Source organism: Eretmochelys imbricata, chromosome 4 (genome assembly GCF_965152235.1).
Source record: "Eretmochelys imbricata isolate rEreImb1 chromosome 4, rEreImb1.hap1, whole genome shotgun sequence".
Classification (NCBI taxonomy): Eukaryota; Metazoa; Chordata; order Testudines; family Cheloniidae; genus Eretmochelys; species Eretmochelys imbricata.
The window spans coordinates 142,524,500-142,549,236 of record NC_135575.1 but is presented as its reverse complement, the minus strand read 5'-3'; the positions used below and the strand labels follow the sequence as shown (position 1 = coordinate 142,549,236).

At 49.2% G+C, this 24,737-nt stretch overlaps 1 protein-coding gene across 1 annotated transcript in view; it reads left to right on the top strand.

Annotated features, from left to right (window-relative positions):
• Positions 1-24,737, top strand: part of DYSF (dysferlin) — a 300,841-nt gene that overhangs the window by 195,205 nt on the left and 80,899 nt on the right. Inside the window, exons 36-41 of the mRNA XM_077816190.1 lie at positions 1,526-1,552; positions 2,991-3,032; positions 6,357-6,458; positions 7,093-7,254; positions 8,466-8,631; positions 9,801-9,874. Coding sequence (XP_077672316.1) covers positions 1,526-1,552; positions 2,991-3,032; positions 6,357-6,458; positions 7,093-7,254; positions 8,466-8,631; positions 9,801-9,874 — 573 coding nt within the window. The remainder of the gene's footprint in view (positions 1-1,525; positions 1,553-2,990; positions 3,033-6,356; positions 6,459-7,092; positions 7,255-8,465; positions 8,632-9,800; positions 9,875-24,737) is intronic.

The following is a 24,737-nucleotide window of genomic DNA, read 5'->3' as shown; positions in this document are numbered from 1 at the left end:
CATTGTTTTGTTTTTGAGTGCAGTTATGTAACAAAAAAAATTCTACATTTGTAAGTTACACTTTCACGATAGAGATTGCACTACAGTACTTGTATGAGGTGAATTGAAAAATACTTTTTCTTTTGTTTATCATTTTTACAGTGCAAATATTTGTAATAAAAATAATATAAAGTGAGCACTGTACACTTTGTATTCTGTGTTGTAATTGAAATAAATATATTTTAAAATGTAGAAAAACATCCAAAATATTTTATAAATTTCAATTGGTATTCTATTGTTTAACAGTGTGGTTAAAACTGCGATTAATTTTTTAAAATCATGATTAATAATTTTAAGTTAATCGTGTGAATTAACTGCGATTGACAGCCCTACAAAAACCCCTCAGACCCTCGATATTTATTCTATGGTGCTCAGAGGTGAAAAGACATAAGGGGAAAAGTGGGAGAAAGGGACACATAGAAAAAAGTTACATGTTTGAAATGCGGAGATTTTCATTTTTGATGAGAAAATGAACTAGTTCAGGGAAATTAAAACTTTTCACAAAGTTTTGAGTTGTGAAAAAGGCAAGTTTTCATTAGACAAATATTCAAATGAATTTTTTTTGTACCAGCTCTATTCTGAGCAGATAAAATATCAGCGAATGATGGCCGTGCTCTACATGTATGGGGTCACCTCTCTCTTCAGCTCTGAGACCCGTCCATGGCCCTCCTGCCCTATCTAGGAATCCCACAGCTGCACTGGCCTTGTGCAGTAGGACAACTTACTAACAGCTGGGGGCCTGTGGACTCCCTACCTAAAGGGAGAGAGGGACTGAGCTAGGGGCGAGATGGCCAGTAGGTAAGGACACAACAAATTGGACCCTGGGAGCAGAATGTTTTAATCACCTGTGAAATTGGTAGCAGGGCACCACAGAGACCTTGTGGCCAGGCACCCTACTCCTCCCTGTTAGCCTCCTTTTGTGAACCCTGTAGGAACTCCACACAGTCTCTCTTCTGGCTCAAAGCACCCCCACCTCAGGCTGGTTTAATAACAGAAATGGTTCACGCAATCCTCAGCATGCCAATCAAAGTCCCTAACCGTAACACGAAGGGTTACACTCAGCGCTGGTGCTTCTGCTGCACACAGAGCCCTAGCTCTGCCCGGATCCTTTTCTGGCCGGAGCGCTAGCTTTGACTTCCTCTCCCGGGCAGCCAGAGCCCACGCTGTCCTGCTGCTCTTTATAAGGAAGCCCCTGATCCGACCCAGGTGTGTTTCCTTTGTAATCAGGGTTGGCTGGCCCAGGCCCTCCAGCCCTTAAAACCAAGCCACCCTGTTACACGTGCATTACGCTAGGCAGCTAGCTGTAAGAGCGACTGGCTCTCAGATGCATCGTTGCCTGTATTGCCCTGAGCCATGACATCAGCATTACTTTCAAAAAGGGGCTTATTTCCAAACAGCTGCAGGATGTTTCCTGCGGTGCAGAGCGTGCATGTGTGAGTGTGTTAGATAATGATATTTTAATGTCCTTTCTCTCTTCCTCCTCCAGAGCGAGCTGTCCGCCAGTCTGGATGAGGTGAGCTTACCGTGTCTGCAGAGTTGTTCGTCTCTTCCCCATATATTTAGTTATGATTTTAATTGAAATTCTGCCCAACACGGGCAAGCGATCGTTTTGATGGGTGAGGCCAATGAATAGCATTAGCTTTTTACTTCTATTAGTCACCTGAGGAAAGATAGGTATGTGGATTTTGTGCCTGATCTGGGACAGTTTTCTAACACCAAGGCAAGTAGGGTGAAATTCACTCTGGTGCGGAGGACTGGCGTGATGCTTCTGCACCCTTAATTCTTAAGTGGGTCCTAAGTGATGCCTGGGCTTTGTGCTGGGCACCTGCCCTGGGGTGAATTCCATCCTTAGTGAGGTGCTGACGGGTGCGAGGGGTTTGGGAAGTTGCAAGATGGTGGTAGCTGGAGAGCAGTTCAAGCTGTGAAGTTTAGATTGACAATCCCCAAGATGTGGAGTGTTTGGGTCAGTTGGGCTGCCTTCGACCCGCTGCAGCAATTAAGGCCAGACACACAGCTTGGTCCCAAATCGTAACTGTTCCAAAACATGGGTGTCCCTGGGTCTGGTGATTTGGTTCTGGCCCGTTATAGAGATCAGGCCTGGATCAGGACTTTCCCCAAAAGTCTGGGTGATCTTTAGATCTGGTTTGGGCCCATCTCTAGTTGCAAGAGGAGTTAGAGTTATGCATGCCTCAATTAACAGACCTGATCCTGTCACTTAGTCAATCAAGGTTCATGCCATTGGATCCCTAGGTCCTGGGTTCGCTTTTTGTAGTATGGGGTAACCTCCTGGTTACCCCACACTAGAGTGGGTTGCATTTTCACGTGGCTCTGTTCAGCCCCAGTGCAAGTATGTGCAACTCTGCTGGGCTGAACAGCTGCACCTGCTTGCACCAGGGATGAAACCGTGCCAGCCCACATCACCACTCTTGGTTTCCTTTTTCAGCAGCCTCGGCAGACAGGCCAAAGAGCTGACTAGGTTGTGGAGATTCCCTTCTCCCCCTCTCAAAGGCAGGGTAGGGCACTGCTTGGAAACAGAACTTCCATCTTGGGGAAAGTTCTGGGTTTTCATCCCGAATCAGGACAAAATCCCCAAACAGCTGGAACAGAAATTCCACAAGGTTCTGTTTTGGAAATACTGGTGGGGAAACTGGTAGCCCAGGGAGCTGGCCACCCAGGGAGCCAGCCAGCCCGGGAAACTGGTAGCCCCATTCTTGCAGAATGTTTCACTTCTGTCTAATCAGCATTTTCCGATGTTAGAGTTTTGATCAGCTCTGTTTTCAATCCAGCTCTTTCCCCCAGCGCCAAATACCCCTGGGCTTGGTGCTTCCTCTCTGGAGGAGAGGGACTTACCCTCATGCTTTGCAGGCGCTGAACTGAACTCTGCCAGGGAAATGTAACCATCTCTTTGCTTTTTCTCCCCCACGGCCATTTCTGGGATTGGCGCTCCACAGCTGGGCACACCTGCCTTCTTCTACGAAGGGCTCCTGCAATGGGTACCATTCAGTCTCCAACCCTTGACCCTCCCGTTCCTCTCTGCACATGGCTGGGGACTAAGCAAAGTCCCAACAGAGCTTCCCAGTGTGGAAACCAGCTCCTTCCCCACTGGATAGACTGTCTGGCCTGCCCAGACCAGTCAGCCGAGCCGCCTTGTGAAACACCCAATGACAGCACTCATGTCTGCTGAATTCTCCACGGCCCTTCCTCTGGGGAGTTTTCTCACCCACATGGCCTGTGTAAATGGCCTCCCAATGGCTATGGGAGAGCCAGGCCCATGGTGATAATGGTGGAGCTGGAGCCAAACTGGTGTAACCTGGCATTGTGCCATTGGAGTTGTGGGTCAGATCACCAGCGACTGTAAATCAGAGTTGCTCGATCCAAGTCAATGGACCAGACTCCCACCTGGTGTAAATTGATATTGCTCCACTGGAGTCACTGGGGTGTAAATGGGTGTAAATTGGTGTAGCTCCATTGGTGTCAGTGGGCCAGATTCCCTGGTGGTGTAAATTGATTACAGCTGCAGTGAAATAACTTGGGCCAATTGTACACCAATGGAGAGTTGACGGAAAGGGAAGTGAATTGCCTTGTCTCTGTCAGGCCTGATCTGCATCTGCTTCCCAAGACGTCTCCTCCTGCATAGGACTTTGCTGCATGTTCCAATGCAAAAGTCAAGTCCCTGCAATCTCCCGCATTAAAACTGCCCCAGCCTGTCAGCAAATCCTGCCTTGATGCTTTTCACACCTGCTTCTTCCGATGGATGGAAAAGAGGGGAAGCTCTGTTTGGTGACTGCCTGTGCCCTGCCCATGGCTCTGTAACCCCTTTCCCCAGATGCCCACCCTTGACCTGCTCACTGATCTTTTCTCTCCACCTGCTCCTGACAGAGGTTAAAGGTCAAAGTGCTTGTAGCTTCAGCAGCTGGCGCAGCCTTGCAAACAGTGTTGGATGGGAAACCTGTTCTCACCAGACGGAATTGTTGGATTTTTAGGGACTTGGCTACCACCACTCACCTACTGACATTTCAGGCACTGCTCTGCCAAACTCCAGCGCTATCACTTTGCCAGTGGGCTTAGCCAGTTATTCTGTAATTCATGGGTTTGTTTCCCTTCCCCTAATTTTGCTGTCAGATTTTGAGTTCAAAATCTGAAAACTCAATAAACTCACCCAAAGCCCCTGAGTTTGCCTGGTTCCAGGTAACTGGCTTGCTCTCGGGCTGCTCAGCTCTACTTTCAAATAAGCAGGCAATACTTTCCTCTTCGTTTTACTCTTCTAGGGTCTTTAGATTATTTTTCCTCCTGTTGTGAGGCAGGCCCTGGCACAATCTTCCACTTACGGCTTCTTCTCTCATCTCAGGTTCAGGGCGAGAGAGTGCCGCATTGGATGCGAGGCATCCGGACTCCTGGGTTCCATTCCCAGCTCTGTCGTTCAGCCTGGACAAGTCACTTTTGATCAGAACTTCAGAGGAGCAGTAGTTCCTGTTGAGTTCAATGGGAGCTGCACATGCTCACTGCCTCTGACGGTCCAGCCACTAACCATTCTACCCCTCAGCTTTACCCGTACAACTGGAATCTCTTTCCAGAGCTTTCTCAAAGTGAGGGATGACTAAAACCTAATGGGGGAAGGGTCTGATTCAGCAAAGCACTTTTCAAGATGCTTAGCTTCAAGCATACGCTTTAGGACAGGTGAGCATGTCTTTAAATCCAACTGAAATCAATGCAACTTAAGCACCTGCTTAAAATTAAGCAGGTGCTTAGCTAAACAAGGATGGACTTAAGCAGGTGCTTAATGTTAATCATGTACTTAGGTGATTTCCTGAATTGGGCTGCATGTTACCGTGCTGCCCCTTAGTGACTGTTCCAACGAGGATAAAAGCCCTTCTACTAGTGACAGCTAACGAAGATTCTCTGGAAATGGTGGAGGTCAGAGTGCCAGGTACTAAAGTCACGCACCTAAATAAGTGCCTTGATTTCCAGAGGAGCTGAGCACCAACCGGCTCCCATTCAAAAGTTGAGGGTGCTCAGTGCTTCTCAGGAGCAGACCTTGATCTTTGCCCATGAAATGATTGCATGTCTCCAGGTTGTAAGCCTGGCCGACCGTGTATATGCCCAAGACACTCAGGGATGGGGTGGTTGGGGACATATTTACTATCTGCCCTGTGTTGAAAGCCAGATGCTCCCACCATCCTGCCTGCCCCAGAATGGAATGAGCAAAGTCTTCAGCTAACAAGCTGCTTTGATTTGGCAGCCACCAGCAGTTGCCAATGAAAATCACAGCTCAGTGTACAATCTATCCAATATGCCACCAAGAAAAATTTCTGTGTAGTACTTTAAATATATAAATCTGACCCAATCCTATACTTGAAATATATATATATCCGCTTAATTTAATGCAATAATACTGAAGCCTGGAAAGAATCACGGCCTTCTAAATTAGTTCCAACTGCCCTCAGTTGAGGGGCACATTTTTAGAGATTTTGCTTGCATTCCCATTTTTGGTGACTCTGAACTCAGAGATCAAGGTCAGGAGGAACCAGCGCTCCAGTGTCCAGCTCTCGTTCCAATGCAAGGAATTACACTCTACCTGTCTCAGGGGTTCTCAAACTTCATTGTACCACAACCCCCTTCTGACAACAAAAATTACTGCAGAACTCTGGGAGCGGGGACAGAAGCCTGAGCCTGCCCAAGCCCCACTGCCCTGGGTGGGGGGCCAAAGCCTGAGCCCCACTGAGGCAGGGGGCCTGCAACCTGAGTCTTGCCTCCCAGGGATGAAGCCCTTGGGCTTTGGCTTCGGCCCTGGGTAGTGGGGCTCAGGCTTCAGCCCTGGGCCCCAGCAAGACTAAGCCAGCTCTGGCAACCCCATTCAAAGGGGGTTGTGACCCACTTTGAGGTCCTGACCCACAGTTTGAGAACCGCTGACCTATCTCAATCCACCCCCCCACTGCAGTTCCAGTGGATCCCTTAGTCTTCCTTTCTTCTCCTAGACTATGGGGCAGCATGGCTGGCATAGAATGGATGTCGTTGTTTCCTGCAGAAGTGGCTGCATTTCAGTGGTGGGCAAGCGATCCCTTTAAAGACCTAGGGAACAAAAACCAACATGTAACAGTAGGTTATTGTTTGCTCCCGACACTGGGGCAGGGGGAGAGAAGTGGTTTGCATGTGACATTTCTCCCCATCAGCCCTTCTCTCTGACTAGGAGCTAGCAGACTCTGAAATTTGTTCCCTGTGCGGTGATGGGCGCTAGGGGAAAGTGCGGTGATAGGAGGCACGTGATCTGTGGTCTGTAACAACCTGAGCTGATGTTCTCCTTCAATATCCCCCTGCAGTCTGCAGACTCGGACCTGCCCTACCCTCCACCCCAGCGGGAGCCCAACATTTACATGGTTCCTCAAGGGATCAAACCAGTGCTCCAGCGCACTGCCATTGAGGTGAGCGGCTCGGTGGGGCAGAATGAATAGGGGAATATCCTGGCTAACAGCTGCCCGCGACTAGATCGAATCTGACCTGCACAACTGTGCATCATAGACCCTTACAACAGGGGGCTGCTGCTGAAGAGTGGTTTTCCCAGGAGAGGGCGCCTAGTCTTAAAGCCTTCCTCCCCCTCTGAGCACTGCCTCAACTGGCCCACGGGCTTCCCTTTTATCATGTAGTCCTGTCACATGACTGCCACCTGACCTTATTTCCCAGCAGGACCTCCTGCTTCAGCTTAGCCATGTGATCTTTTTGGGAGAAAGAGGAGTCCCAGAATGCTTAGCCTCAAAGAGGCTTAAACCCTTAGAACAGGGCAAACTGGCCCTTGGCCACAACTACCCTGAAAGGGGACAGTTCGCTCTGTGTTCAGGGCAGCCCTTCAGAATTAGACTCTCCTCTTCCCCAGCTGGAGAGAGAGGAAAATCAGGTCCTTGGGGGTGGTGGGGGGTTCCTGGTGTAGCTATATCAGTGCAAAAAACGCAGTGTAGACAAGGTCTAGGCTCAGCCTGGCTTCTTATCTGTCATCTGCTGTCACCGCCTCCCCTCATCCCGGTGTCCTTCCTCATCTCCTCTTGTCTCTTCATCCTGCAGATCTTGGCCTGGGGGCTGAGGAACCTGAAGAGCTATCAGCTGGCCAGCATCACCTCCCCCAGCCTCCAGGTGGAGTGCGGAGGCCAGACGGTCCAGTCCTGCGTCATCAAGAACGTCAAGAAGAACCCCAACTTCGATATCTGCGTGCTCTTCATGGAAGTGGTGAGGGCTCCCTCGCTGCGCACCTGCCACCTGGCTCACAGAGCTATGGCTGCACCTCCTGCCCCGCAGCACTCCACTGGGTTAACCAGCGTGTCTGCCTTCCAGGCTGCCCACCTTTTAGCTCCGAATAGCGGAGCCATTCCCAGTGGGAATGAGGCCACCCTCTTCCCGGGGGAGACTGCAGCAAGCTCAGCCAAGATGGGGGCGGATCTGTATTCCCGTCCTTGATTGCTTAGGCTCACGCGTGCTCCTAGAATAAGGAGACTGGGGAGTTGCTGTCGTTTTATCAGCAAGAGGATCTAATGACCTACCACCCCAGTCTGTGATTCTGAATTGCAGCTCTGCAGTAAACTCATATTCCACCCCAAAGTTAGTCAGCCTGTAAGCAGCTGGAATAGCTTTGCTGAATGTCAGGCAAGGAACCGTGGATACTAACCATGCTCCATAGCCCTTTGCTGCAGGGTTAAAATGCAGTGACGTGAGGCTGTGAGTTCGGATAAGAATCAGACCCTCAGAGTTATTCTGGTGCCTCATTCCAACTGAAATCCAGGGGATCCTTAGAGGATCAGGGCCCAAGCCTCTAGTGAGGAGCTCTGACATGACTGTCAGGGGCGGCTTCCGCTACCATTAAAATCAGTTGGGGTTTAGCCCATTGAGTTGAAAGGGAGCAGGACTTGGTCCTGACATGGCAGGTTGAGGGCTCTCCATGTCTTTCAGGAGGTGCTCAGACCCCTGCTGAATCGGTTTTCTTCTGAGAGACTGAGAGTCTTGCTAGCCTGTTTTCCCAGTGTGACCCGCCTGCCTCTGTCTGCAGAGAGAGCCGATGAGTGACACTTTGCCCTGATGTATACTCCCCTTTGGCGGCATTGCACAGGGTACAGTTAAAGGCAACATTTGCCCCAGCGGCTCAGAGGGGTGTGAACAGCCTCTGCCCAGCTCCACACTGTTAACTCAGGTGTCTAATGAGGACAGTCTGAACCACCGCATGGTTGGTTATCTGCTGCGCACGTTAGCAGCAACACCCAGCCCTTCTGGGACTGTGGGTGGGGCTTGGGTTTGTGGGTGGAGCTTGAGGAGAGCATAAAGGAGCCCAGCTTTAGCTCCAGTCTGCCCGCGGGTTTATTCCATGTGCTTCTGCCAGACGCAGGGAAGCTGTCCTTTGCCCCTCTCCCCAGCCACACAATGCTCAGTGTGTGCTTCCCTCGCTGCAGCGCCTACCCAAGGAAGCTCTGTACTGCCCTCCTGTCATCATCAAAGTCATCGACAACAGGCAGTTTGGCCGAAAGCCCGTGGTGGGTCAGTGCACCATCCAGTCCCTTGAGGAGTTCTACTGCAACCCGTACAGAGAGGAGACCGACACCCCCGAGGAACAGCCAGGTACTGGAGGGGAGAGGCTTGCTCCTTTGTCCTCCTCCCTTCCCTGTTTCAACCACTGAGGGAAGCAGGAGACACTCCGGTCGAGCGGACAGAGCACAAGACGCTGAGCCTGGAACCCTGTGCCTCCGTTCTCCCGTGACAGCATGCCGAGTTTTGGTCAGTGCAGGGCTGACTCACCCTGGTAGTCAGAGCAGGTGGGTCTCATCAGGAACAGCGTAGAAGGAGACTCAGTCTGTCTGAGGCCAGATAGAGCTAGAGGGAAGGGCAGTGAGAAATCCTGATCAGTCAGCTGAGGAGATGCCTCTTTGTGCCTCAGTTCCTCATCTGCAACAGTGGGATGATCGCACTTTCCTTCCTTGCAGGGGATTGTGAGGATAAATACATTAAACACGGAAAGGTGCTCAGGTGATGGAGGCCAGAGAAGTACCCTCGATAGATCCATTGTGCGTGGTGGGCAAGCCACAGATTTACATTTTCCACCAGTATGTTGGGAGCAATAATACTTATGAACAGGGCAATTGCCAGATTGGATCAGACTCCAAGGTACATCTCTGACAGTGGTCAGTCCTAGCTATTTCAGAGGAAGATGTGAGAAACCCCTTACTGGACAGTTATAGAATAGCCTGCCCCTAGAGGAAATTTATTCCTGACCCCTATTAGTTAGAGGTTGATATACTCTGGAGCATCAGGGTTTCTCTCTCTATTATTTGCGTTAATGTAACTGTGGATGCGCTCATTATTCCTGTAAAAATGCTGAATCCTGTTTTTGAATCCTGCTGGGCTCTTGGCCTCAGTGATACCTAGTGGCAGTGAGTTCCACAGGTGGTTAAGTCTCATTGTTTGGTGAATAATTTTGAGATTGTCATCAAAGGGAGCCAATTAGTGCCATTTGTGCTGGTGGTTTTGTGAGATACTTTTAGCGGTACTCCCATTGATACTTGCCCAGTAGCAAAGCACAACGTAGTGTAGGTCCTACATAAACAGTGGCAATGTGTGTATAAATGTATATCAATTGCTCAGTGACAGGGTGGTGGATTAAAACATTAAAGAATCAGATGGACAGAATCTCAGTAGATAATAAAGTTAGCATGTCGGTCCTCAAGCTGCTGGCCTCTGTGTTCTGTGAAGCATCAATTTCTTGGTTAGATCCACCCTTCTTCTCTTTGCAGATGAGGTGAGCCTCACCCCCAGAGACGAGGTCCTCATTGATATTGACGACAAGGAGCCCCTGATCCCTGTTCAGGTAGGGAAGGAGTGATAGCGGTAGAAAGAAACTAGGTTTCTCCATCTCTTTGGCAGCAGAATGCAGCTGGGGTTGCATGGGTTTGGGGCAGGGGGTGGGGCTTTGCGATGTATTGTGAACTGTACTGACCCTGCAATACGCACATTGCACCTGGTCGGCGGCCTGTCCTTTCGCCGCTTCCAGTGTCTCTGAGTAGGGACAGGTGTTTGGTCCCCCAAAGCAGGACAAAGGATCCCAGTTTCCTCCTCCTTCCCTCCATTTGAACACAAGACGGGGTGGGGTGCGAGGGGTCTATCAGGCCTCCCCTGCCTTCTCCTGGAGGCATCAGTGCCCTGGCATCCCCCTGCTTAAGGAAAACCCACTCAGGCCTGGCTACCAATGAAACTTAGTCCTCTGCGGGCCTACAAGGGCCAGGAGGAGACACTGATCAATAGGGAGGCAGCAGGCCAGTTAAGAAGGCTTGCCAGCTTCTTCTGAGGGGCAGTGCTGAGTGGGGCTAGGGCAGAAGAGGAGTTTCCCTGCACTAGCCCAGAACACCAGGGCCAGGTCAGGACCCAGGCTTAAGCACTGCAGCTGAGCACTCACGTCTGGTGTGTGTCTGTTAGCTTAAAGGGGCAGGCAGCCAATTCTTGAGTTTGGGTTTCCTTCACCATTTAAAATTGATGCTGAGCTGATGGTCTGGGCCCTTCTGCTTTGGCCTGGCTGCCGCAGCAGCAGGTAGCTTCTTTGCTGAGCCCGTCCCTATACTGAATTATCCCTTTGGCCCTCACACAGGTCCCCTTGGTTAGCAGTTGGTTGTTGCTCTACAATAAAGATCTACAGCAACCTATTATCAGGTCTATTCAAATAGCCCCTAGAGGGTCCCTCCTAAGACCCTGGCGCTGCTGGGCTGGGTGCTGTACATACACCTAGCAAGTGATGCACCCTGCCCCAAAGTGATGCACACTGCCTGAGTAGATGAGACAGGTGCTTGTCACTTTACAGATGGGGGATCCGAGAAACTGAGTGGCCCAAGGTCACACAGGGAGGCCAGGGTAGAGCTGGGAGCTGGACCCAGGTCTCCTGAGTCCTATGCCAGTGTACAAGGCCGCTCTCTTTTCCTGGCTAGTCCTTCTGGGCGCCTTTAGGGCACAGCCTAGAATTTTGTGGTGGTCCATCGCTCAGGCTCCTTCTTTCTGCCTGCACCCACACTGTGGCCCCCAGACTCTGACTGCTCCCGCTGGTGGAAAACAGCAGAGTGGTCATTGCACTGAAAAGAAACAGGCGGTGGATTTCCGTCCTGTGGAAACAAAGGACCACTCCAGCCTGTTTCAGTTTTTATTGGCTTTGTTCTACCAGTGGAGCTGGAAGCAGAGGTGCAGTGTTTATAGCAGCAGCAGCTGCTGACTGCCAGATCTGCGGGGACCAACCCTCTGTCTCTGGCTGTTATCTGAAAGGGCAGAGTTTTCAGAAAACCCAGTTGTGGGTGGGTAGTGACAGGCTGTGGCGTTTTCTGGGATTTCGACAATCCGGGGGATTTGACTCGCTCGAGGGGAGGTGCCGAAGGAAGAACATGTTGCTGCTTCCCCTTCCCGAGCTGCCAGTCTGGTGCTGCTCGCTGGCATTCCAGCCCTGCCCATGCGGTCGAGAAGACTGTGGTCTCCAGAGGGCACCATTTCTGAGCTCAGCTCCCGAACATGAGGCTTCCCAGCTCCGTAACCGTTTGGCCTTCTTAGCTGCTGTTGAACATGTGCAAATGGTTAAGCCTGTGTGTTTGAGGCACAGGGCTGCATGTGAACTCGATTGCTAAGAAACCCCAAGATGAGGGGTTCCAGGAAGGTCAGTGGAGCATTTTAATGGGCTCCTGCTTTTCCCCCTCTGGTGTGCTAAGCGCCCGCTTTGCCAATCCCGCAGATTCCTCACTGCCTACTTTAAGGAGCCCCTGACGCTGCACAGAATCCTGGGAATGGAAAGCCCTTGTTCCCTGGAAACAATGCTGCTTTTTACAGTATCTCTCTTCTGTTTCTCATCATACCTTGTGTTCCGTTGCTGTGGAAAGCAGGGTCTCCCATTTCTTCTGTTCCTGCTGCTTGTTCCTCACCTCGGCTGGGTATCGGTCACCTCCTTCTGTAATGCCCCGGGGGACTCTGCAGTCCAGTAGGTCTCCTCCCCATAACTTATATGATCCTCCCTGGAAATGGGTCCACACCAGCACCCCAGGATCAAACAGTCTCCCGGAACTTTGGGGAAGTTCTGGTTCAGATCCTGGTTTGAAGATGAACTTGACACTTCAGTTCCATCTGTAATCCTAATTCACCACCCTCTCTATGTGTGCATTACACTGCTTCCCCTGCCTCTAATGTGGCATCTTAGTGCAACCTACCCACCAGTGTGTCACGTGTGCTCAATCCACAGCATCTTTGCACACCAGGGCCCTTGACTAGGTGGCTTGAAAGTTTGGGTCAAAGTGCAGCAGTAAAAGTTGTCTGCATAGCACTAGAATCCTTGCTTATGCATCCCTGTTAATCCACACCCCTGGCAAGGGAGCCCGTTGCAAAGGACTGAAATTTGCAAAGCTAGGGAACAAGGGTAACATTTTGAAATGCAGCTGCCTGAAGATTAGGCTCCTAAATCCATGGTTAGAAACCTAAATAAAGGTGGTTTGGCGTCTCAAAAGTACTGAGCACTCACAACCACTGGGAGCAGCAGGGGCTCAGAACCTGTGCAAATCAAGCTAAATATGGAGCTAGCAGGTGAATTTGACACCCAGATTTGAAAATGTTGATCTAAGTGAACACTCGTAATCAAACGGGGGGGGGGGACACCCAAAGGATCATGCGATAAAAATGTACTCGGTCTCTGTTTGCCATTTGTGGATTCATTTGAATTATTTATGATGATGTTTCATAATGTACCAGGAAAGGCACTGGAACATGTCTTGGAAAAGACTGAAAGTTTAGTAATAGGATACTGTGATGCTCTGTTCAGGAAACCCAGAGCCTTAAGCCACTGTGTCAGAAGGGGTGAGCTTTGCTGGAGGTTAGACTGTGTGTCCGCCCCCTGCCACACCAGTCTGTGCTTCACCAGCAAACTCCTCGAGACTCTGCCCATCTTCACCTAGCCTGGCAAGTAACAATCAGGGACCCCCAGTTCCTGAGTTCCCCAGAGACATGTCTCTGTTGAGTCCAGTCCCTCTCACTGGACACCCCTGGAAATAATTCCGTTTTGCTGTCTCCAAAGAGATGGTACCCACACCTACCTATTAGTTGAGCTGCAGACTCACTCTTTACATCAATATAACAGTACTGCATGGGTTACAGTAAATCTAAGAAAAACGCTGTATTAATAAAAAACAGTGTTTTAAGTGATGCTAAGCAAGAGAAAAAGAAATGGGTATGGTTAAAAACAAACAAAAATAGCATGTTTTGTAGTGCCCAAAACTTGATCCTAGCAAGCTATGGCTTTGTCTAAACAGCTTGCTCACTTCCGTCAAGCTAAAAGCATCTCCAGCCTTTCCTGGTAAGAGGATCCAACATTCCCAGAATCAGAGGGTGCCGTCCCGTAGGGTCTAGATAACTAGAATGTCTTTTGGCTCCCCTGGTATTTCCCAGAGTCCATTGTCTTGACCTCGAGAGCCAGGAAGATGTCCCGGGGTGCAGACTCTGTCCCCCGATGTGCTCACTACGCTGTTTCCTCCACCTCCTGTTAGCTTGATTGCTTTGTTTACCTTATATGTAAATGTATTGCCATTGTCCAGGGCTTACAAAGCTTGACCCAGACAGGTAAATGCACATTCCTTTGTGTAAGACAGGCTTCTTTATCAACTCTGCCCCCCAAACATATTGTAGGAACATATTTCCAGCACATAACATAACTCTTAACACACCATTCATCCGTACATCACATAAATATATTCATGACCAGCGTGTCACCAGTTTTTGTATAATACCTTACTTGATACACTTTGTATACAATATTATTGTACTATAAATTAGCTGATTCAATACTTATTCTTTGGGGTTCAGACCCCCTGCTTTCCCTCTGCGGAGTCCGGACCCTGATTGTCACAGAGACCTCTCTGAGAATCAGAATGATAAAACCACTCTTCTTCTGTAGAGTTCAAAGTGCTTTATGCCAAAGGAGAGGCAGTGTGGCGTAGTGAATAAGGGACTGGCTTGGTACTCAGGAGGCCCCGGTTCTTTTCCAGTTCTGGTAGTGACCCTGGGCAAGTCCTTTCTATACCTTATCTGTAAAATGCAGGATCTCCTTTGAAGAGCACTTGGAGATCTACTCATGAAAAGCACTATAGAAGATTTAGACATAGTCATATATTATTAGACAGAGTCAAAAATGTTCATGAAACTGTCATCCTGTTTTTTGTCTAGCTCTAACAGATGTTATTCTCCCCACTTCACAGAGGGGGGAAACTGAAGCAGGCAGCGGTGAAGTAATTTGCCCAGTGCCACACAGTAAGCTAATGGCAGACTGCTGATTCCGAGGTCTGTGCGTAATGTGCTGGACCATGCTACCTCTGCCCAGGGATTGCTGTTAAATCTTCTCTGAGGGGCCGGGGAGGTGGCTGGGTTATGAGGTGTGTGTTAGCAAAGGGTGGATTGGTACTAAAGATGCCCGTTGAGAAGAATCCCACAGAATAGTTGTTGGCGGCGCGGCACCTGGAGACTGGGCTGGGATGAGCATTTTCTTATGAGCATGTCCTTCAAAATTCAGGTCAAAGCCCGGTAAATAATCTGATTAGGGGGTGCCTGTTGTTTGCTTGACTAGCATTTCAGAAGGTCGTTTCCAGGAATTTGTGAGCACAGTATTTGCTCTGGGCAAGGGATGGGGGTCCAGCGTTGGTTGACTTTGTAAGGGGTGGCGGAGGGGCGGGCGGGACCTTTGTTTAGGCATGAGATGGTGCCTGGAGGGACAGGGGATGTGGGGAGGGAACCGATGCTGGTGGAAACTCCGGCTTCAGTTCTGCAGCACTTCTGGCCGTCTCTTCTCAGTACCTCCTAGGCAACAGTGAGACAAGCTCTGCTCTCAGTCACATGGTTTAATTTCGGAGCACCTCTGTCAGAGTCTCTTTGGATTTACCCCAGGATGGCGAAGAATTCAGCTTCGACTGTGTCTGCTTCATCAGTCATGGGAGACATGAGGCGTCTCAGGCTCCTGCTCATGGGGAAGGTGCCGTTCACATGGGCACCTGGGGCCAAATTCATTCTTGCTGTCACTCCAGTTACTTCGCTGGGCAGATTTAACCCCTGACTGTGTATTGCACCCAGCAAGGTGGGCTATCCCTGGATGGGACTTGGGCCAGTGGTGGGGTAATCTGGAGAAATTGCTCTTGATGTGCTTCTAATGATCTGTGAGTTAAAGCAGATGAAGATCTTCACTAGAGCTGGCCAGAGAACCAAGAATTTTCCTGCCCAAGTTCTCTTGGGGAAAATCCCCTTTTGCAATAGTCCCATTGGGACATTCTGGTTTTCCTGCTGGGAAATTTGGAAATGGGGGAAATTAGGTTTTCCCCTGCACTTTTTCTGTGCTCTGTTACTGCTTCCCAACTGATAAATGTTGGGGAACAGTCAGAAGAGGGGGGATAATGGGGGCAAACACTTTTACTTTTAATGTAACACAGTTAAGTGACGGAAATGTTGCTTTTAAAAGTGAAAGTGTTACTGGTTTCTAACTGGCCAAAATTGGGAAACTGACTAAAAGGAGGGAAACCCACCATTTTGAAAGCAAAAAATGTAAAAATTACAAAAAAAGAGAAAAGAAAGAAAGAAAGTCTGCCCCCACCTCCTGAAATTATTTGCTTTGAAAAACTTCCAAAAATGAAAATTTTTGTCAAAAATGAATATTTTGTTTGTTTTTGATTAAACTCTCTTTTCCAACTACCTCCCTCCCCATTTTCCTTGGAAAATTTGGGACCAGCTCTAATCTCTGCTCCTGGCAGCATGTTTGGATTTTGTAGGAGGCCAGCCCAAGCTGAATAGCCTCCTAATGAGATGGATCACAGCTGGTGGGGTAGACATCCAAACACAGCAACAGCTAAACTGGCTGCAAGCACGCTGCCCCGTGCACCAGGAAACAAGGTCCCCGATCCCCAGTGGGATTCTCTTTGTTGTACGGTAGTTGCCCCGAGGTTTCTCTTTACTGCCAGCTGTGGGGAAATAAACCCCTTCCCCAAGCTTTGCTATCGGCCATGCAGATAGGAACTGCAGACCGCTGCCACTGGTGTTCGGGGGCCCTATATAGGTGGGGTCTGTGGCTGTGTTTGAAGCAATGGTCTCTTTTCGACTCTGCATCAGGGGCTGCGACACACAATCCTTTTGCACATAGATCCCTCTGCATGGTTTCCCGGTTCATCCCATTTGTAATGGGCTTTGTTTGCAAGCCGCCAGAAATGAATGACACCTCTAAGCGAGGAAAGGTCCTTGTCCTAGGGTGGCCAGCCCCTTGAAGGGCCTGGGAGCAGCCAGCCAACCTTGCTCTTAGGAGCCTGGCAGGAGAGTGCTGGGAATCATCAGACCCAGCAGGGCAGCGTCAGGTGACTGGGCCTGGTGATTACCAGCTGGGGGTTACAGAGGCGGGGCCTGGGACCCAGAGAGGAATAGGGGAATGGTCTCCTATAGCTACAGTCCAGGCTGCAGGCAGTGGGCTGTGGGCAGATGGCTCTGCGGACCATCCCCAGCCTGAGGGGAGACCCCGACCACTAAACTGCCAGAACCCCACAAGCCATACTGGGACAATTGCTTTCTGTTGTCAGTGTACATGGACAATAAACTGAGCCCCGAGGCAAGGACTGAGAGTGAGCTGATCAGGGAGTGGCTGGTTATTGCCCCAGGCAGGTGAGCGAGCCTGCCAGCCCACAATCCCCCAAAGGTAAGAGGGCATCATTGACTCAGAGCCTAAAGACACCGAAGGTCCCAGCCATCAACTTCAGTGGGAGCTAAGCTTCTCGGGTTGGGCCCAGATTTGGCATCAGGAAAGCGGCAAGATTCCAGTAGTGATAGGCAACCATCCAAAACGCCATGGTTCTGTTCAAGGAAGCATGTCCCCAAATTGGGATCATCGCCGCCAGAGTTTGGGGAAACATGCCGCAAGCTTGTGCTGTGCCAGGCTGCAAAGGGGGGGTAGGTGGGTGATGTAAGTTTGCGAAACAGCTGTCAAACATGATTGCTTTTAGATCCTACTGTGGCAGTCTGAGGGCCCACTCTTGTTAGTGAGACATTTCTGGAAATGGAGAGGCGAATAGCTGCATGGAGCAGTTGTTACTAATTACCATATATAGCAGATTTGGCCGGAGAGTGCTCAAGAACAGGCCTCAGAGGGAGATGCCCAGTATTCCCTGATCCTGTCTCAGCAACATTACTAGAGCCAGGGAAGCCCAGAAGTGAGAGAGAATGGCAGGGGGCGAGGAAGGAGCAAAGAGAACTCTTCCAAACCATAATGCAGAGTGCCGAGTTCGAGCTTGGGCGAAAGGTTCAAATAATTCCTTGCGTTAGGAATATAGGAACTGCCAGACTGGATCAGTCATTGGTCTGTCTAGTTCAATATCCTGTCGCCAGTAGTAGCTGGTAAGACCTGCTTCAGTGGAAGAGGCAAGAAACCCAACAATTAATGGAATAACTTGCCCACAGAAAAAGGTTTCTTCCTGACCACCCATTAATTGGGCTATGACCTGAAGCAGGAGGGTTTATATCCCTTCCAAAGCACTTGTTAATTATTTTTTTAACATCTACTATTTTACCTGGATATTTCTCTTATCCATACAAATGTCCACTCCTGCTAATCTCTTGGCTTCAGTGGTACATTGTGGCAGAGAGTTCCCCAGGCTGATTACGAGATAAAGCATTTCCTTTGATTAGTTTTTAAAGTGGCTGCCTTTCATTTTCCCTGGCCATCCCCTCAGTCTGGCGTTCTGAGACTGGGCAAACAAACGCACCCGGGCGATCCAAGCCACTTCACTAATTGCCCTCTTTCTCTTGTTAATGGAAATTCCTAAACTTTATTTTGCCGGCTGTTTATTATTTCAATTGCTGCCTTTGTGTGGGAAAAAAATATTTCCTCTTATAAATGCTCTTTATTAGAGCGGCCCGCTGAGAATCTTGCGGGCACGGAGACAAGGCTGCAGCTGTACTGGGAGTTTCTGCCCGGCACGCTAAGCGAGGCCTCTGTGCCAGTTCCTTTTGGCCCAGTTGCTCAAGTGCTCTGTTCTGCAGCCCTTCCATTGCGAGGCCCAGAGCTAGAGACTAGCTCCTTTCAGATCTAGGGCTGGATGGGTCACAGACCCTGACCTCAGGGTAGGAGTGGAAAGCATTAAGGAGTTGTGGCCCGGGTAAGTTGCTACCCTCGTTGCAGCCTGGAAAATGCTCCTGTCTCTCAGGCTGGTTCTAGAGCGCCCCATGGGGGCCTTCTTCTCAGACTCGTGACTAAATGCTGCAGTTCGGCCCTTGCTGCACCAGAAGGTAGTGGCCGCAATCCCAGTGGTGGTCAGGAAGCACGGCCGAGGGAGAGGAACTCTGCTCCCGTTCCCCACTGATGAAGGCCTCCTAGTGAGGAGGAATCTCATCTCGGTGGTAATTCTTCCTGGAGTCTTTAGTCCGGCGGGGGCTGGGCTTGCATCATGGCCACCAGCATGAAGACCCCTGCCTGCCCCCAGGACCCCCAGCAGCACTTCATGAGCAAGCCTGGATAGAGGCAAGAGTATCGGCACCGCCATCACGCACAGGTCACTGCCCCGATAGAACTGCCCTCAGGGCCTGGGCGTGGAATCAGTGTCGCAGTCTCTGAAACGCCCGGGTGTATCGGCCATTTTTCCCCCTTCATTTGTCTTGGGTTGGTAAGAATCTCCCAATGAGGGCAGAATGTCCTTTGAGGCGTGGGTGGCTGCTGTCCATAAAGCCTGATTCTCCCGTCTGTCCACAGACAACACGCCTGTTGCCCATGTTATTCATGTTTAAAGGAGCCCCCACCGAATTCATGGCCCCATTGTGGTAGGCGCTGCAGAGACGCACCGCGAGAGTCAGCCCCTGTGCGGAAGAGCTGACAATATCAACAGGGGAGGCAGACAAATGGGAGGAGTGAGGATTACAGTCCCTATTTTACCGATGCGGAATTGAGGCACGGAGGGATAAAGGCCCAGGTCCTCAAAGATTTCAGGCATTTAACTCCTATTGAGTTCAATGGAGGAGCCTAAATATCTTTGAGGATCTGACCCTAAGTGACTTGTCCCAGGTCACACAGGGGGTCTGTGAAGAGCTGGACATTGCATCCAGATCTTGGATGAAATTGTTCCGAATTATCTTTTTTGTCTGAAAAATGGCCTTTTTTTTTTTCCAAAAATGTCAGGAAGATTTTAATTCCTTTGTGATTTCTTCTGTTTTTTTTTTTTATGGGAAAAACAGAAAAAAGTGTTGACTGTTAATTTCCTCCTCCCTCTCCTTTCTCATGCTGTTCCCTCTCCCTGTCCTTTTTGCTTTCTCCACTCTTTTCCCCCCCATGTTGCTACTGAAAAATGCGGGGGGAAGGAGGAAAAAAAGGGAGCAAGCTCAGAATCTTTTTGTTTTTTTTGTTTGGAAAACTGAAAAATTTCAGTGCTGGTGTTTTAATTTGCATTGAAAAATCTGAATTTTTAAAAAAAAATTGCTATTTGTTGTGTAGCTCTATATGTATGCATGCTTACATGTCTGCAGTATGCTGGAGAGAGAGAGAAACTGCAGGGATTATATAGATAGACATGCATGCGTATATAAATAGACATATACCTATGAGCCCTGGTTTATTTTTAAAAGGTCACTACCAGTGTTGGGGGTGCAGTTAACTACAAACACAAACAATTTAGGCACCAATCAGCTATTCAGGCTTCTAAGGGTACGTCTACACTGCAGCCACTGACTGTGTTTGCCGCTCGAGCTGACATGCCTGAGCTAGCTTGTATCTACCTAGCTTGGGTCCTGGAGTGGTGCAGCAGCAGTGTGAACTGGCGATGCTGGTAATTACCCACGGTTCTGGACGGGCGTCTCCAACCCACGTTGCTGCAACATCACTGCTCTGGGAACCCCGCTGGCCCAGGTATGTCTGCTTGAGCTGCATATAGACATACCCTTAAAAAACGGTCCCATTCTACTCACTGACGTCAATGGGAGTTTTGCCAGTGACTTCAGTAGCAGCAGGCTCCATACCCGAGTGCTCCCATTTACGCCTGCCATTGAGCCATAGAAGCGATAAATTGTAATAAAGGCACCCTCTAAGTGGGGGTTGCGTGGGAGGCCTCTTCAGAAGCACGTTTGATTCCCCATCACCACAGGCCTTGCACAGCCGTTTCCGCCAGTGTCAAGTGAATGGAAAATGCTGCTGACGGTGTGGTGTTAATGACAGCTGGAGGTTTGGATCAGTGCAGAATTAGGCCCTTGGCACGCACCACGACTGTGTGTGTATCGATTTAATTTGAGTCTATGCAGCCACTATCTCTGCTGATCTATCTGTCATCACTGGGCTGAGTTTATTTTTTCCAGCTGATCTCTACCAAGTCTCCAAAGCGGTAGGGCTAAAACAGCTGCTGGGAGACGGACACGCCGCATCAGACTACAGACCGTTTCTTCTTTAAGCCGACCCTGAAGCCTGCTCCTAATTAGGCTAATTTGGAGCGAGGCTGAGAGACTCCTCTATTGTGTATACTGAATGCCCTGGCATTGTGCAACTGTTTAAATGGCAAAAATTAATCCTGTTTAGATGCGGTGGATCGTCATGGGCAAATAATTATTCTGTTTGCCGCACCCTGTCACCACTGGCGCCACAAGATCCACCCCTCCTGCGCCCCCCACCCCCCAGCATGCTATTCCAGCCAGGAACGGAGAGAACAAACATTAATTTTATTTAGGGCCAGCGAGCGGCAGGGGGTTGGGGGAGAGAAAAGAGGGATCGATAGTTAACTGCTTCAAACCTCGGCATTCATCCAGCATTGCGGGGGGCTGCTACTGCATGTGCAAGCATAGCAAGGGGTCCGAACCTCAGCTCTGAACCCCTCCAACGTTGGAGGAGTTTAAGGTCCAGGTCTGAAAGCAGCAGCTCACATGGGAAGCCTGGATCAAAACCCGGAGACAGTTTGCTTCTGAATCTGGCCTCTGTGCCTCTCTTTCTCCATTGGCTAAATAAGAAAAATACTTAACCACCCCTGCAGAGGCCATGAGCTCTTCAGATACAAGGGGTTAAGGTTATTACTGCACTAATCATGGGAAGGGATCCCCCCCAAAATGTAGAAGGTGTCTCCTCTGGTATCATCAAGTCCCAAAGTTTAGCTGAGATTTGCATGGTTTCTGGCTTCGTTGCAGAAGCTTCCTGCAGAGCTAAGCACTAAATCCTGCAAGCTCTGAATATGACCTTTATCTCCATTGACTTTCATGGGGAGTGAGGACTCCTTCCAGAACTGGGTGATTCCTTGCCTGGATTTGGCCAGGAAATGCTGAAACCGCAAAGGAAAACAGTCATTTCCATCCCAGCTCAGAGTAGGGTGTCTATTAGTAAATTTCATACAGGAACCTGATCTAGCAAGACTTCCAGAGCAGACAGGCTCTGAAATGCACCTGAACTTTGAGCTGCTGGTCCTAACCTGTTGTTATTCACCATTGCATGTGCTAATCAGAGACAGCCTCAATCTCCCAGCCCTAAAAGCCTCCAGACTTTGGAGTGTTCCCTATCTAGTATCTATGTGTCTTAGGATATAATCCTGCCACCCATTGCCATAGTATTCAAGCTGCTTCCATGTAAAATCAATAGCAACAACCAAGTCCCCCTTCCTGGAGTCTCCAGCTCTTCTCCCTTTCGGGGGTCAGAACTCTGCTTGGCGGTAGGGATTTTTAGGGGGGGTTGGGAACGAAAGGGGGGTGTTCAGATTGTGCATGTCAATGATGGTGGAAAGGCTTTTTCAAAGATAAAGTCTTTCCAATGTTTCCTAACTATGGTCAGGCCCTGGATTCACCTGATCTCCTGTGGGCGATTGTCCTGTGGCGGGATCCCTTCAACAGGGAGCGCTTTGACCCTAGCTCTCCAGCATTCCGTTCAGGGCTTTGAGCTCTGCCCTGTCCCAGAGGAGCGCAGCTGTCATGGGGTGTCATGGGTCGAAGTTCAGTCTTTGATGTGGCTGGGGCTTGATCTTTTAATTGCTTTGAAAATTAGGACCAAGGCCTTAATCCAGCATTGTAAGCTGACAGGGAGCCAGTGCAGGGTCTTGAGGGTGGGTGTGATGTGTTTACCATAGCCTGAGCCATGGAGAAAGTGGGCATTGCATTCTGTACCAGCTAGAGCCCAGGAATCATTTTCACCTGCAGCTTCAGGCACAGGTAGTTACAGTAATACAGTCTGCAGCTGATGAACGCAGGGATCACTGGGGCCTGCTCCTTGTTGAGGGGAAGGGAGGAAGTTTCCAGGTGAGCTGGAGGTGAAAGAAGGCATTTTTTGGAAACTGATGATCCTTGATCATCCGGGCTTAGCGAGGTGTCAAATAGAGCCACAAGGCTTTGCAGCCTTTTAACAAATGGGGGCTGGAAGCCTTCGATGGAAGGTGGAGACAATGTCTTCGCCAGCTCTTCAGAGCATTTCCCCCAACCAAGCAGCATCACTTGGGTCTTGCCTGGGTTCAGCTTGAGCCAGCTGCTCTTCATCCAAGAGTTAATTTCCTATAGACAATCGGACTTGTTAGCAGTGGCGGTGAGTGAGCGTGAGATGCATAGCTGAATTTCATCAGCCGCTAAATCTGGGGGCAGGGGTCATCTCATTCCCTCTCCCAGAGGTCTCATGTAGATACCGAAGAGATGCAAGGCTAGTCTGGATCCCTGTGGGGCCCAGCAGGTCCCAGGCCTTCGAAGAGGAGGAGAAGTTGCTCATCATCACTCTGAGTTCTGCTGGAGAGGGACGACTGGAGCCCCTGCAGTGCTGCGCCATCTGCTCTCGCTATATCACGTTGGGCGGGTTGGCAGTACTATCTGGTTCACTCTGTCAAAGGCTGCGGCGAGGTCCGGCAGTGCGAGCCTGGAGATCTGACCTGTGTCTGTGGCCAGGAGGTCATCTTTTAGTGCCACTGGAGCTGTGCCCTTGTCTGAACCCTGATCGCAAGGCATCTGGGATGATGACTAGTGCCACGTGACATTGGAGCTGGGTAGTTACTCCTTTTTGAGTGGTTCTCCAGCCACAATCCCGTCTTTGGGTTCCATGGGCCAGATTTTCATCGTTGGCTTCTAATTTATCACGTGCAATTGATCACATGTGCACAGCAAGAGGCTTGTCCAGCTTAGCATGTGCTTAACGTGACCAGCTTAGCAGCAGTAAAGGGAATGTGCTCTGTCAACGTTAGACTTTTAGAAGGAGTTAGTCAACATGTGTTAACCTTTAAATCCTTGTCTAGACAGCTGTGTGGCCGGGTTAATGCACCACTGAAGGCCTTGGCTACACAGGAGGTCAGACTTCATCTGATTATGGTCCTTTCTGGCCTTGAATCTATGAGAATTTGGCACAAAATGTCCAAAACATACCAATCAAAAGTTGTTTTTCTTTCATCTTTTTCTTTTAACCTGACAACTTCCCTGTCTATGAGGCTGGGGGAATGATGGACTACATAGCACATGCCCATATTTCACGAATACAGTCTGTACAGGCGTTATAGTCTGTATAGGTTGGTACATAGAGCTTTGGCCTGGCCAATGAGGGAGCTGGATTCTTGTCCTGGCTGTGCCAGTAACCAGGGCAAATCATTTCACCTCTCGATGCTATAGGTTTCTCCACTTGTAAAACAGCAATGATGATATTTGCCGTCCCCTGTAAAGCATTTTGACATTTACAGAGCACAAACACTTTTGTTTTGCTTTTGCTTTGGGAGCTGTAAAAGTAAATCTTTCGTGTTTTTCTAGCACTTTCCATTCCTGTGTTTTTACCTTTTTGTTTATTGCTCCTGAATGTCTATTTTAATGAAGAGCAAAACTGGGAGGACAATTACTATTATTATTTTAGTACTGGCTGTGTGCGCAAGGTCCACAAATTAAGACGATTCTGGCCCCAAAGATCTATCAGTCTCTAGAAGACATACGTAGAGAATATGGGTGTGCCTCAAAGAACCCTGAGCAGGGAGTAGCTTAGAGTTTTAATTTATATATATGTAAAACGAAATTAAACCATTTATATATTCACTTCAATTTCATACAACCAGCAAAGGAAAAAAGTACTTGCCAGTGCTCTAGGCACATCTTACAAGAATCAAAAACATGCTCCGTTGTACTACACCTTGCAAAAGACATCAACATTCCAGCATATCAATACTGTTGAGACATTTTTCACCCCACCCCCCAAAAAAGGCAAACCTAAGCTGAAAATTGATAGCATTTGAGAAACTACTCACTACATCCATGAAACTCAAAGGCTTATCTCCACGCCTAACAAAGTAATCACTGTTACCCACAGGAAATAACTATGTTCATGAAAAGATGGAAAGTTGAGGTATGCATAGACACTGAAATTGAGGAACAGGAGAACATATGGAGCGATTCTCTGTCTATCTCAATAAACATGTTAATAAAAAGAAAATGACATTAAAATTCTTTATCAAAGGCACCCAACTCCCCTTAAAGTTAAAGAAATTTATGGAACAGGGCGGGCAAAATGCTGGAGAGGATGTAGTAAAATGGGAGCATACATGGTGGGCCTGCCCCAAAATTAAGACATTTTGGAAAGCTGTTGGGGACTCCATACAGGAGATAATGGTGTCAGCTGTCAGATAACCCCTTAGTGTTTTTGTTAAATTGTCCTAAAAACTCTGCATCTTATAAAAGCTCTAAGGAATTGATCACTCATCTCCTGGTTGCTGCTAGAATTACCATAGCAAGATGGTGGAAGA